Source organism: Oncorhynchus kisutch, linkage group LG3, assembly GCF_002021735.2.
Source record: "Oncorhynchus kisutch isolate 150728-3 linkage group LG3, Okis_V2, whole genome shotgun sequence".
Taxonomy (NCBI): domain Eukaryota; kingdom Metazoa; phylum Chordata; class Actinopteri; order Salmoniformes; family Salmonidae; genus Oncorhynchus; species Oncorhynchus kisutch.
Window position 1 is genome coordinate 56,338,068 of NC_034176.2, and position 14,014 is coordinate 56,352,081.

The window sequence follows — 14,014 nt, forward strand, 5'->3', positions numbered from 1 at the left end:
ATTCTTAGATACAGTGAAATATTGGAAGACGTCCCAATAACCTCTCAATAACGTTCATGAATGGAGAGTCCTCCACCTCCATAAGCTCAGGTTATCACATCCCTCTGTCCTGGTTTGCTGTGTGTTTTCAAAATGTGTGTTTATCTCGTCGAGAGAGAGAGGTCTCTCATGAAGGGACGTAGCACTCACCGTGGAGGGACTGTGACTCTTGAAGTGTGCGGCTAACTCTGTCACTTCCGTCCTCCAGACTGTTAAAGCTCGGGGTGTTACCGAGCCGAAGACATCGGCCAGTGCGCCCTCCTCCCCCTCGCACGCCACTAGAGGCACCCCTCCACCCCTGCTGAGGAACAAAAGAGAGGACAACCCCCAGGTGGGCCTAAACTCTATACCCAGATGCAATGAAAACAAGAAAATGAAAAGTATATGGTCAGCTTTTGTGGGCCAATCTTGTTTTCTGGCATGTTTGAATGAACATTTGATTTCTTGTTCTCTCCCACAGAAACTAGCCTTCATGGTGTCCTTGGGACTTGTGACATATGACCATCTGGAAGGTTGGAAGACCCAAATGGAGCTTTGTTTTTTCATAGGACCCCCACCCTGTTCTGTATACGTTTTTTATTTTTTACAATAATGTCTGAACTTGCAAGAGCACAATGTAACATTAGATATGTCCATAGTGTTATACAGACCTGGTCTATTCTATATCTGTGCAGAGATCCAGAGTCGGAGGCAGGAGCGCAAGCGGAGAACGACAGCAAATCCGGTATACAGTGGAGCAGTGTTTGAGCCGGAGGTACAGTATATAGACCACTAAGCTTATTATTATGGCATTACGATGATACTGTCAGGGTTGGGCTCAATTCCATTTAAATACCAGTCAATTCAGGAAGTACATTGATATTCCGATTCAAATTCTCTTCCATGGGGAAAATTTGGAATTGGAATTTGGTTTACTTTCTGAATTGACTGGAATTGAAATGGAACCGACTCCATACTGTACCCGTTCTAGCTCTGCTGTGAGAGAACCCTACCCAAGTAGTAAACACAACCTATATTCACAGCGTAAGAAGAACGGCGTCACATACCTGAACACTCCTCTACACCAAGGCACCAGGAAGAGAGGTCAGTATGAATCTCTTGTCAGGTTATGGAAACACCTAGCTACTCAGGGTTGTGTGGAGTGTCCCACCTTGTAACCTTGTTAACACCATGTCAATTGGACCTCCCAAATACCAGGAGGAAGGCTATGCTGTCATATCCCATAACTGCGGAGACTAGTTTACAGCTTTTGTTGTACTGTGAAACTGTCCCAACACAGACTTACTGTGGTAGCTATTTTGGTGGCGCTAACATGCTAATGCAATGTAGCTGGCTCTTTCTTTGGCTTGCATTTCCTGCTTTAATGACACTTGACTGCTTTTTTTGCCCTGTCAGTAATTCATGCTACTTAACCAGCTCTCTTTGCCCTCTCAGTAAGATGTCTTCCCACCCTGCTCTGAATGTATTGTTGAGGATGACCTCACAGCTCTGCTCTGCCTATACTGTATGTGCTCACCCTAGGACTCCACCAAGCAAAACCCCCATGCGGATTTGAGCCATGTCTCAGTCTGAATGCTATGGGTATGGCATTAGCCTGGGTACCAGTCTGTTTCAGTTATCATTCCAGTCCTTGCCGCTCCTTGTCATGTTTAGCATGACACGGAGTATATGGAGTGGAATGTTAACAAAAAACAGGTTCTGGATTTCAGGCTAGTATGGCATGCCAAGTCAGGTCTCACTGCTAATTTGTTTGTAAGAGACTTAAGAGGCCTGTTTTGTGACAGGTTGAGTGGTTCACTGCGGTTTTGTGAGTAGAACATGTAGGAGAATTGATCCTCATATGAACCAAGCATTTGCTTCCCACGTTCTGACTGACAATGTTGAATGTAGCTGTATTTGACCTATTGTTTCAAATAGTACATTGAAATAGTGTTGATAATAGCTGACATAATTAGATTTGACATTTGTTTCAACAAAGTTCTGCTCTGCGGGTCGATACGATGTGGCTTATATCTTGCTTTGACCTGCTTTGTTCTCGGAACTACTGTCTAATTAACTGTCAGCTTCTTTGTTCTCCGAACTACTGTCTAATTAAGTGTCAGCTTTGCCCAGCTCACCCTTCCTCATGACCCGACTTCATGCTGTTCCCTCTCGCTGTGTACTAACGCTTCTGTCTGTGCTCCTCCTCTTCCTCTTCCTTATGCGCTAGCCAATGAGGACCCCTTGTCACAGGTATGTCATGAGAATGTTTTTTTTATTTTGTTCTCCCATTTTCCTTTCTTTTGTTTTTGTTTTGTTTTGTCGTGTCTCATCTCACCCAGGTCGCCCACCCAAATACAGCAGTGTTCCTGAGCTGGGTCTTCACACCCCAACATCCCCCACCAGCAGTCATTCCGCCTCCCCGGCCCACCACCGGCCAGAGAGGGGGGGCTCTCACTTCCCCGTCCACCCCCACACCCTCCCTCTGCCTAGCCCCAACTCCGGGGATGTAAGTAGTTGATGAAGAGCCCACTGCACCTACCAGGACTAGAGGAAGCCTCCCCCCAAATCACCCCTCAGTGGTATCTCCCTGAGGCCCTATGGTTTCAGGACAGACCATACCTCCTTACAACATGAAACCTTCCACATCCATTCACTTTTACATCCTTACATGCCATTACATCCATCATTCATTCATGTGTGACAATCTATGTGTGTCCTGTTGTCCATAAGCTTACAAAGTGAAAAGTCCCTCCCTACATTTGGCTGAGGATGTTTGGATCAACGCATCACACATCAGTGTTGTTGACAGTGGTGTTTGGGGTTTGGTAGGGTATGTTGACCAGCAACATTACTCGCGGTCATCCAGTGAAAACTGGGGAGTGTGATCAACCCCCAGTGCCCACAAACACAATTACAATGTGGACAGTTTGAAAGCACAGTCAGATTGGACAGGTGTCATTCAGTGAAGTTCGACTCCCCTCTCCTCTAGTCCCACATATCCAGTTATGATCGGTTGGGCGTAGTGGGCCAAAATACTGATTGATGCAATTCTTCCTGACAGGGAGACATCCATGAGGACTTCTGCACTGTGTGCAGGCGCAGTGGTCAGTTGCTCATGTGTGACACATGTGCACGTGTTTACCATCTGGACTGCCTCGCTCCACCTTTGAAAACCATTCCCAGGGGCATGTGGATCTGCCCCAAATGTCACGACCAGGTAACAGCAGCATCTGTCCCTGCAGTCTCAGCCACTTAGAAGCTCCCCCAGCAGTTCCCGGGCCAGTTGTAAACTAAATGCAGCTAATATAAGCTCCAGCTGAGCCACAGCCACCCCTGTTTATCCGAGCCAGTTTGTAAGAGTGCGATATTAGAAGGTGAAACCTCAGTATGAACCACTCGTGCCACCGTGTCCTAGTGCTCTCAGGAATCTCAAGAGCGTGTCTTATTGTAGGGCGTCTGAGCAATAAGACTGTTCCTAGCTTTGTGAGTTCTCCCAACAAATGTTTTGAACGGGCATGAGAAAGCGACCATGCATTTCACTTCATTATTTGTACAAAATGCTTCTTGCACTGTCATCTTGTTTTTTCTTGTCCGTCTGGTCTCTGAAAGATTATTGCGATGTGGATGTGCTCCACAGGGGCCCTATATGTGTCCCTGGGCTTTTGGTAGCTTGGTTGAAAGGGAGGACGTGTTATGTTGATATCCCTCGGTGCAATGTTTCCATAACATACAGTATGATAACCTACAGTAACCAATAATCATTTGATTCATGGCCTTGTCTCTCTGTACTAAAATCCCTGACAACAGCGTTCAGAGCCATGATTGTATACACATCTGAAAGTTGGTGAAGATATCAGGCAACTTCAACTAAAGTATATACAGTGCGGTCCAAAATTGTTGACACCCTTGACAAAGATGAGCAATGACGACTATAAAATAAATAATTCAAATACTGAGCTATATTGTATGCGAAAGAAAAATGGAAAGTATATTATTTTATACTAACACAATTGTTTAGAGAATGATTTTGTTCAACAAGTAATGTTTTTTTTAAAGGTAGTCGTCAAAATTATTGACGCCAATAAATACTTGTGGAATTAAAGTGGTCAAAAGGTTATTATTTGGTCCCATATTCATAGGACGCAATGACTACATCAAGCTTGTGACTGCAATGCATTTGCAGTTCATTTGGTTGTGTTTCAGATGATTTTGTGCCAAATACAAATGAATGGTAATTGAATGTATTGTGTCATTTTGGAGTCACTTTAATTGCAAATAACAATAGAATATCTAAACACTTTTACATTAATGTGGATGCTACTGTGAATAATGAGGTGTGATGAAGTTACAGAGGGTCAGAGATCATACCCCGAAAGACATACTCTCACCATTACCAATAACAGGGGATGTTAGCATGTGTTGGGTGTATAATCTTTGACCCTCTGTAACTTTCTCACTCATCATTATTGGCGATTTCATTCAGGATTATCCGTAATCATGGTAGCATCCACATGAATGTAGAAGTGTTTAGAAACATTATATTCTTATTTACAATAAAAGTGACTCCAAAATGACACTACATTATTTACCATCAATTTCTATTGGGCACAAAATAATCTGAAACAACCAAAACGAACTGCAAATGCATCCAACAAGTTTATAGAATCACATGTAATAGTAATATGGGACCAAATACTAAACCTTTGACTACTTTATTTCTAAGAATTTTTAGGAGTGTCAATAATTTTGACCGACACCTTTTTTTAGAAGAAAGAAAAGTATTACTTGTTAAAAAAAATCTCTTTCTCTGAGCAATTTTATTCTTATAAACGAATAGAATTTCCCAATTTTTGGGGGGAGCATACATTATATAGCCCAGTATTTGAATAATACTGTATATCTCCACTCACCTGTCTCCACCAAAAACTACTGAAACACAATTTATGGTTGAATGGCTATTACAACATTATAAAAAAGAAGCAGAAGAACTAAGCCTATTGACATGGATTCAAATGTTGTTCTTTTTCTTCTTTAGATTTTGATGAAAGATGAGGCAATCCCATGGCCTGGAACCCTCGCTATCGTTCATTCCTACATTGCATATAAAGCAGGTACAGAAGGAGCTCGAACATCAAAAAAAGCTACCTCAAATGAATTTGTGTTAATATAATGAACACTTAGTGTTGACTGTAATGGTTTCTCTGTCTTCTGGCTGACAGCTAAAGAGGAGGAGAAGCAGAAACTGGTGAAGTGGAGCTTGGAACTGAAGCAGGACAGAGAACAACTAGAACAAAGGGTCAAACAGCTGAGCCAATCCATAACAGTAAGCATCACACTGCATGACACTGAGGCTAACCCTGAAGGCATGTGAAGTCATCTCAGAAACAGTACATGAACTGGATGGTTAATTACTAATGAGTCTGTCCCTATTTCCCTCTTAAAGAAATGCATGGAGAACAAGAACACTATCCTGGCCCGTCAGAGGGACATGCACAACTCCCTGGAGAAGGTCAAAGGCCTGGTGCGTCTCATTCAGGGCATCAACTTCTGCCCATCCCCCGAGGTCTCGCCGCCAGCGGTCCAGACCAGCATGACAAATGGAGGAACAGACGGTGCCAGTGCTGACCACACGGGCGACACAAGTCCTGAGGATCAGAAGAACATGACTGACAATAGCGGCGACGACCTGAACAACAACACAGACGGGGCGACCGAGGAGGAAGGGAAGAAAGAGGACGTTAAAGAGATGGACAACCTCAACAGCAGCAGCCTTGGCAAAACCTTAGAGCCTCCCCAGACTATAGCACCGGCCCTTGTGGATGTAGCAGAGGGGGCCAAATAACACCCACCCAAATAACACCCAAGTCCAGGGACAGGAACCCCCAAAGAGAGGGAAAGAAAAAGATAAAGCACCCCATGAAGTTGCCAATCGATTAACACACACCTTATATATATTTTGGTCGTTGTTATTGCAGTTGTGTATTATCGGATTGTCTGTGAGGACATACGTTATGAGTATCGGAACGAGAAATGGAAAGGGACGAAGGAGGGTGACTTATGGTACCAGTGGTATGCCAATCGAGGTCAAAGATTATTATTCAAGTCTGATGATATTGACGCTCTTACTAATAATAAGGATATTGTTAATAGTAATAAACATCACACCAATGTGTGCCTCCAATAGTCGCCATGGCGTCTCTTTGTGGGGATGGTTTCTTAGGGTGTCTTAGTCTGCAGCTTCAGGGGAGATGGATCTGAGAAGTCCAAAGACAAGACCTGCCCGCTCGCCTGAAGATCCACCACCTACACCACACCAGAAACAATTGGATCAACCAAAACACCATAACAGCCATTTGGAATTTGAAAAACTACCAGGGGACTTAGGTTTTTGTTTGCTGCAGTATTTGTCAACAGTTTTGAAAATCACTACAAAGTATTGCCTGAGGGATATGATTGGTCCCAAATCACACTTTTTGTCTTACAGGAGCTCCAGCTCACCTCCATCCATCTATCCCACCAGCCCCCATTACAACCACCGAAAACTCTGACAATACAGCTTAAAGTAACATCACAGGACAGATGATGGATCAGCATAGGGTTAGCCTCGCGTTCAAGTTGCATCCACTGTCACCTCAGTGCTGCCCGACAGACAGCCAGAAAGACCGGCTACAGTGGGAGTAGCCCAGCATTCGGCTTAATGAAGATCTGTGGTCTTCGGCTGCATCACATGGACTCATTGCATGCTTCATTGACATTGGAGGTGTTTTTCTTTTCAAGGTCATTTTATCATGACTTGTGTTGCATTGTCCATTGTGGCTGAACCTAGCATTCCTTTTTGCTTGTTGAGAATATGATTGACCAATTTGTTGAGTGATACATTCAGAGACATAGCACGAAAGCGGCTGCATCAATATTCCATTTGAATGATAGAGGCCATGTGAATGCAGCTCTAGGCATGCATGGGGATTTAGCAACTATCAGTTCAGATATTGTCTGAGAGGTTTTTTTTGTGTCCGTTTGTTATGCCCCTGGGATCTGTTGCTGAAGGAAACTAACAATTTATTCTGGGGGAATCTGTTTATATTCAGGTCTTCCTAGTTTTCAAACATGGAGATATGCTTCTTCAAAAGTGCTTTTCTGTTTCGCATTACCTTGGTTTCGTATCAAATATATTAGAACTGGAAAATACTATGTAAATAGCTTTCTTTCTTTTTTGATGTTCCTTGCAATTGAATTATCATTCAATATGCTGAATTCATAACTGCCAAATGCTATTGTATCCAAATACAGCAGGGAAACAGTCCTATTTTCTTACATAATGTTTTTTAAGGTTTCAATTAGGAGTCCCCATAGATAGGCACACATTTTGCATGGCCGTTCCATGCATACAAAAGAGAGTGTGGCCATGACATTGTTCCGAATGTTGTTTGGAAAAACTGTCAGGAACCCTGTAGGAAAAGCACAAACTTTTTGGCAAAAGAAACTGGAACCGAACCACATACCCTCATCCTGCCATAAACATGTCTAAAGTAAATATGAACATTTTCATTATTTATATTTTACACCACAACACGGACAAGTCACTTTTCATTTGACACTTTTGTACAGTACGTGTAGCTTTTGTTTATAATCTGCCATTTTACATGTTTAAGTCCTTGGAGTTGCAATGAAATGTCGATATATTAGTTGTGAAACACTTGAGAAAGTAGGGACATTAAATGGAAATTAAGGAATAGGTTGCCAGTGAACATATCCCTTCATCGCAGCCTACTTGCTGTACTACACCATACGGTATGGGTTCCCCTGGGGTGCCTTTTTCTAGAGAGTTTGAAGGCTTTTATATTTTCTCTTGACATGAAATGACCAACCATGTTTTAGACGGGTTAAGTTTGAAAAAATGGTTTCAAAATAATAAAGAAATCTGCATAATAATGCAATTAACTGGAAAGCACAAGAGAAGATGCGAAGCGGTTTGAATCTATAGCCAGATCAAAAGGAAAGCGTTAGTTAAAGAATAAGTGATGGCCCAGTCCAATGTCTTGTGTTGAGGCCACTCTTCCTTTTGGCCTACAGTACTTGTCATCTTATAGCAATTGCCTTAAGAAATTCTTTCTCCTTGTGAAGAAAATGTGTTCGGTGTATTGTTGGTCTTGTTTGAGTGTCACAAAAAAAATGTCTCTGAATTATGGAAATATTGTCTATTTGTGATGAACCACTTCAGGAAATCTACTTCTCTTTGCACCAAACTGAAAAGATAGGCTAAAATTGGAATCTATTGTTTTCACAAGGGGTCAGTTGCTCTTAGTCATCATGTCAGAGAGTTCTGATTTAGTTTTGACTTGACTTGCAAGTGTATGAAAAATACGGATTTGTGATTTGAACTACTATTTGAGTTTTCCCTCTACCAAGTCCCTGAAATACAAGTAATTAGCAAATATTATAATGCACCTTTGGTTGAACACGCAACAGTGTTACATCCTTTAGTTCTCTCCTGGCTGTACATTTGCCATCTTCACAGGGCAAGATGCAAATGATAAAAGTGACAGCAATGATGACACACACCATGAATGTGTGTAATTAGGGCCTGATTTCCAAGCTTTTGAATTTTTCCTGAATATTGTTAAATCATTTCAATTTGATTCTTCATCGTTTCTTTATAATCATTTTTGGTGTATTTTATTGGACCTTTGGTGCAGAAGCTTAGACCATGTGGCTCTCGGTGCCTCAATAACGCAATAGAAACGATAAGGATCTCAGCAAATACACTCCCCTCTCTGTGCTCAGCATGGTGAGCCCAACATCAAAACTACAGCTGTCGAAACCTCAACAAATCTATGCCTACATATGCAAATAGATTGTATGGACATGATTATACTTATAAAAACCATTCCTACTTTTCATATATTTAGAACTGGATTTCGCCCTTTCCAACCGTGGTAACACTTTACTTTAAGGTGCCTTTCATAAAATATGTATAAGTAGTTTATAGACTGTTATTTAGTAGTTTACAGATTTGAGTTCATAACCCATTATAACTAATAAGTAACACTTTATAGACCAGTGAGGAAGGGCATAGGGTACCTTAATGTAAAGTGTTACAGCAGCCTATTGAAAACTACAGCTGTACAATTAAATGTTTCATGTACTGTATACGTACCCCAATTACTCGTGTAGGAAATTAAATATTCCTATCAATTAGTGACTTTTATTGGATCATAACTTTGAAGGCAAAGTGCTGAATATTATGGGCGTAATTGTTTTTATTTTCTGATTTAGGAAGGAAAATCGGGGAGGATGTGGTATGGCCAACTCAAATATTGTGTAGTGCTTTGTGCTGTGAAAGAAAGTAAATGTCATGTTGTGGTAAAAAAAAAAAAAAAATGGGAACAACATTAATATCCAAAGAATGATTTTAAAGCCTTTTTTTATTTCCCATTTATGATGTACACCAGCTAAATAATATTCACAAACGAGAGCAACCAATTAGGAAAACAATATTGAGTAGATTCTTCATCCATACCAGTGTATTACTTTGGATTCACTGCATATCTTGATTAGTTCTGAAAACAGTTGTTCTCATGCTATATCATGTCACATCGGTGGCCTTCAAGTATTCTAGTTGCATTTCATTGCCATCAATATGGAGACCCCCCTTCCTTGTAACCACTGTCCCACCTCTAACTTCATGCACTCATATCATTTGATTAATTTAGAAGGCTTTTTCTCAACGTAAAGTATTCTTCCTCTTTGTTAAGATGCATTGTAGCAAATCAAGCAAGTCAAAGGCACTAATGTGCCGAATATAGTGTAAATGGTTTATTACACAAACTGCATACTCTCTTGTAATATATGTCAGTTGTATTTTTTCACAGTTTTTTTAAAGAAGTATTTCTTTATTTTTGACTACGGTTTTGTTACCAATCCTTTTTGTTGCCTGTGATCCACTGATTTCCTTTATCTCTTTCCTGTACTTTAGTTATTTTATGTAGCTATTTGTATGCGGTGTTTGGCAAATTCCATTGCGGTGTCAGAGTAAGTCAAGATTTTTGGAGCATTCGATCAATTTGTATTTATTTATTTGACCATTTTTAAATAAAATTACAAAGTTGTAATTGTGACTTCTCTTCTCTCTGAAAAAATATATCCTGATTTTATAAACAGCCATCAAGATTTAGTGTGTGACAGTTCTCCTTATGAACACTGTAGACACCAAAATGTCTCAAAATAACATTTTAGTTTACACTCAAGGATGTCTAATGTTTTTGTAATAATGGAGTTACCCATAATTCAATGTCAAACAGGTGGTAGTAAGAGATAATACCTCCTGGTCAAAGTGCAACTTCCAATCCATGTTCAGCTGCTTTCTTTCAAACTCCCATTGCTGTTGTCAAGTGTCATATCAAAGCTGTGTGAACCCTTATGCAATTGTGCATTAACCCAAATATGTAGCCATAGACACACAATGTGTATATATATATAATTTCTGTGTAATGCTGTCCATTGTGTTCTTCTCCAACTTCTGTGTGCTTTTTTTATAAGGAAACTAGCCACTGACCTCTCACTGTCAACTTAAAGCATAATGCAGATGAAGATAACAGCGTTGGCTAAGTAGATCTTCAGGCCTGTGCTCAGGGGGCCAGACTGAACTGCCTTGGTCACCACTGCATGGTCTTGCTGCGGGTAAGCTTGCGGCTCAGTGCGTGCCTCATCTGGAGCATGCGTGAGCGTTTGTCCATGGCCAGTAGGTGGCGCTGGTACTCCAGGCGCACCTCTCGTACCAACTTCTCAACAGCTAACTCCACAGCCACAGAACACTCCGCCACAGACAACTCAAAGAAGCTGCACCTGAACATACACAAGAGGCTACAGATAAGTTCTCCATTCCTCATCACCCACGGAAAACAATTGGACATTGGCAACTGGTCAATTTAATGTATGGATATGGTTGAGGGACAAATAAATGGTTTTCCAGCATGGATCATCCACCACTGGCTGATAATATTTTAATTCACTTGTGTTGGCAAAAACTTTTACTACATCTTACTTCACGCATCTTCAGAATGTAGTATGATTCAGGGTTCCAAGATGATTTAGAATATAACCAAATGGAACGTCACCTCAGATCACTGGCAAGGGCCTTTCCTTCTTCTGTCCGCACCACCCTTCCATTCTCCATGTCACATTTATTCGCAACTATTACAGTAGGTATGCCTGATGAAAGAGCATAAAACAGAGTTTAGAAACCTATTAAAGGGATACAAAACTCACACAAAAGACACAAAACAGACAGAGATGATCTTGTTTAAGATTGTATATCTTGTAAGGAATTTGAGGCGATGCACCGTCGTAAAAGTGACAATTGAGAAAAGACAACCACCACATAACGTTTGCAGTTACAATAAGCAGACCTACTGTTTTATAAACCTTGCCTCCTGGATTCATTGTACTGGTGTGTAACAGTGGATAAAGTCGTTTGTCACAGCAAAAGCAGTAAGCAGTCAAACTCCGCTTAACACAGCCTTGATAAAACCAGTTCCCCTGGTCACGAGTGATTTAATGGAATCATTATGATACATTTGACAAACATACAAAAGCAGAATACCCTTCAATGAAAGGATAGCTGAACTAGCCTATGTAAAGTAGGTCCCGTAAAAATCATGGGTGGGTCGGGTTCTAGGCTGCCCTATAGCCTCTTAGAAGATGTAACCTCTACAATAATGAGATTCCCTCCACCCCAGACTCTATTTGATTGCCCTTTCCTGGTGTTTCCACTGGTCATAATTGCTGTCTCACCTAGGGTCTGCTTGACATGATCAATAAGCCTCTTTAAGTGTGAGACAGACTCAAAACTGCTCCGGTCTGTGATGGAATACAAAATAAGAAAACCATCGCCCCATTTAATGGAACTCTCCAGAGAAGGTGCTGCAGAACCCACACACTCCTGCAGAGAGAGAGAGAGAGAGATAGCAAGAGATATGGGTGGGACCACAAAGGTTGAGTTTTCATTTAATGAAGAACTAAATACATCTACACACGGGTTTCATGCTCTCAAAAGTGGTCTGTTCATGGCAACATTTAGACTCTAGCAGGGACATAGCACTTTTGGGAGCATATGCCAGTTTGTTTTGTTCTCTACAATTGTTTGTTTACATCAAGCACCAGGAACATTTTTTTTTTTGCAGGATGTGCACATACCATGTCCTTGACCTTGCTAAGAGATGAGATGTCTGTTTACTCTTCTGTTTAATCTTTATTCAAAACTACTGACAGTAGATGGGATATTTAATCCACTCAAATGGCCTTGCGTGTTATTTTCATTGTCGCATCAGATGTTTCTTGTCCTCAGTACCATTATATTTGATCAACGTCAACATTGTTGATATTATGTCCAAGACACTTTAAGGCACCATGATTCAAGAAAACAGACTTGAAAGGAATGGTATGGGGGCCTGGTTGTTGTCTGAGCCTGAGAGTCATCTTCCTCTTTGGGTTTATAGAGGTCTGACACAAGGGCAAAGAGAAAAAAATCCCCAAAGCAGTACAATATAGACTGAATTCTGAGGTCAAATTAAAGCAAAGGGCATGATGACCTCAGTCTTTGGATAGTACCTTGTTGGCTGTGTCCAATATCTCCAAATCGATGGTCTCCTTGTCGACAGTTTTCCGACACCTGTAAGTTACTTCTGTATGAGAACACCACAGACAGAATACTGTCAGCCTAATATAGTCAAGAGGCAACTTACATACGGGACAGTAAAATTAGATGCAGTATGTCTTTACCCTTTTTATGGTCATATTCTCCTATGAACCGCTTGGTGATGAATCTAACACACAGGGCTGCAGTTTAAACAAAGCAGACCATGAGCACTCAGGTATTTTAAATATTTCCCCTTGCATGTACCTCCCCACGTTAGCTAAGCCTAGGCTACTGATAGTAAATATTAGTAAATAGCATAGTAAACATCATAATAAATTAACATAGTATCAACAATTTACAGTATTATTATTTTACATTCATTTTTGTATTGCAGATATGTCTCACATTTAGAGTTTTTTTTTTTTAAGTCAGCCCTGGATGTGCCATACAATAACACACTCAATTTAAGCCATCAGTCTCCTACTTAAACATTCGTTTCAATACCTGTCTTTCCACAGTTGTCTCGTCCAAGTATCACTAACTTTGCCCGTGACATTTTTCTTGACGGTCCAGAATCGGTCATGGCTTGGATGGTGTATTAATAACAGGCTGCATTGTATCAATATCTAAAACATACAACAAGTTATTGCTCTCCGGCAAGCCTATTTCAAATTGTGTGGTCATTATGTTGGTGCTTGCGAAAAAGTTCAAATTGTGTGGCTGGCTACATCGTTATAACAATACAAATCAATTGCATGCCCCATCGACAATTTCGACCAATGAGTTATGTTGATTCGTTCTTTATAACTACTAAAACATCTATGAACGTACTTTACAAATACTCACAGCTCGTCTAAATTAGTTTAAACCTGTTTTCTTTAGCCTACAACAATTAGTTCAAAACCAGGATTCAGTAGTTCTGAGAACTCCTACTACGTCTGTTCATGCATATTGTTACATTTTTTAAACCGTGCAACAAACACTGGACGTAATTTTACGACTATATGAAATATTGTATATCCTTACTCACTCACTTCGCTATGTCTGGTTCTCCAATTACTCAATATGATGTTGGGAGACAAAAATATGTTTGTTCTCCATCACTTGCTCAGGTTTTCAGCTCACTGTTCAGTCCAGCCTTTAGTTTCCCTTTTCAAAATGAAACCATTTCTTCTTTTTTTTAAGGCGTGCCCCTTCCAAGACTCATTAAATGTATTTGATTTATTGCTGTTGGTGGCCAAACATGCTGTTCGATGAAGACATCTTGGTCTTTACACTTAACTCAAACAAACCTTTGAAATGGCTAATGAACTTCCTATCAAACCGTTTTTGGAATTAACATTCAACTGTTTCGTT

General features: G+C 40.7%; 2 protein-coding genes across 8 annotated transcripts in view; one reads left to right on the forward strand and one right to left on the reverse strand.

The window, feature by feature from the left end:
* The window catches only part of LOC109885457 (PHD finger protein 21A), a 42,282-nt gene extending 32,797 nt beyond the window's left edge, over positions 1–9,485 (forward strand). For 4 of the 6 annotated variants that reach the window (XM_020477305.2, XM_020477327.2, XM_020477312.2 and 1 more), the window contains 9 exons: positions 248–370; positions 500–551; positions 714–793; positions 1,062–1,122; positions 2,361–2,527; positions 3,083–3,238; positions 5,057–5,132; positions 5,241–5,344; positions 5,465–9,485. In XM_020477305.2, coding sequence (XP_020332894.1) covers positions 248–370; positions 500–551; positions 714–793; positions 1,062–1,122; positions 2,361–2,527; positions 3,083–3,238; positions 5,057–5,132; positions 5,241–5,344; positions 5,465–5,863 — 1,218 coding nt within the window. In that variant the 3' untranslated portion in view covers positions 5,864–9,485. Of the gene's footprint in view, positions 1–247; positions 371–499; positions 552–713; positions 794–1,061; positions 1,123–2,248; positions 2,272–2,360; positions 2,528–3,082; positions 3,239–5,056; positions 5,133–5,240; positions 5,345–5,464 lie in introns of all 6 variants that reach the window. The other 2 variants (XM_031808978.1, XM_020477335.2) reach the window with 2 other exon arrangements.
* zgc:110699 (RERG_RasL11_like domain-containing protein) lies at positions 9,429–13,869 on the reverse strand. 2 transcript variants are annotated; one of them, XM_020477343.2, is made up of 7 exons: positions 13,693–13,869; positions 13,163–13,284; positions 12,802–12,858; positions 12,631–12,704; positions 11,815–11,962; positions 11,139–11,232; positions 9,429–10,866 (listed from the first exon to the last, which is right to left on the reverse strand). In XM_020477343.2, the coding sequence occupies exons 2-7, from the start codon at positions 13,239–13,241 to the stop codon at positions 10,677–10,679; spliced, it is 642 nt and encodes a 213-aa protein (XP_020332932.1). In that variant the 5' UTR covers positions 13,242–13,284; positions 13,693–13,869; the 3' UTR covers positions 9,429–10,676. The 2 variants fall into 2 exon arrangements, with proteins under 2 accessions (XP_020332932.1, XP_020332939.1); XM_020477350.2 differs by having other exon boundaries at positions 9,432–10,866; positions 13,689–13,868.
* Between the last annotated feature and the right edge of the window lie 145 nt (positions 13,870–14,014).

Excerpts from the sequence above, each read along its gene's own strand:
- zgc:110699 (XM_020477343.2), bottom strand. The coding sequence starts at position 13,241 with ATGACCGATTCTGGACCGTCAAGAAAAATGTCACGGGCAAAGTTAGTG. Across the intron at positions 12,859-13,162 it reads AGACAACTGTGGAAAGACAG|CCCTGTGTGTTAGATTCATC; the intron begins GTATTGAAACGA and ends TTTAAACTGCAG. Across the intron at positions 10,867-11,138 it reads GCCCTTGCCAGTGATCTGAG|GTGCAGCTTCTTTGAGTTGT; the intron begins GTGACGTTCCAT and ends GTGTATGTTCAG.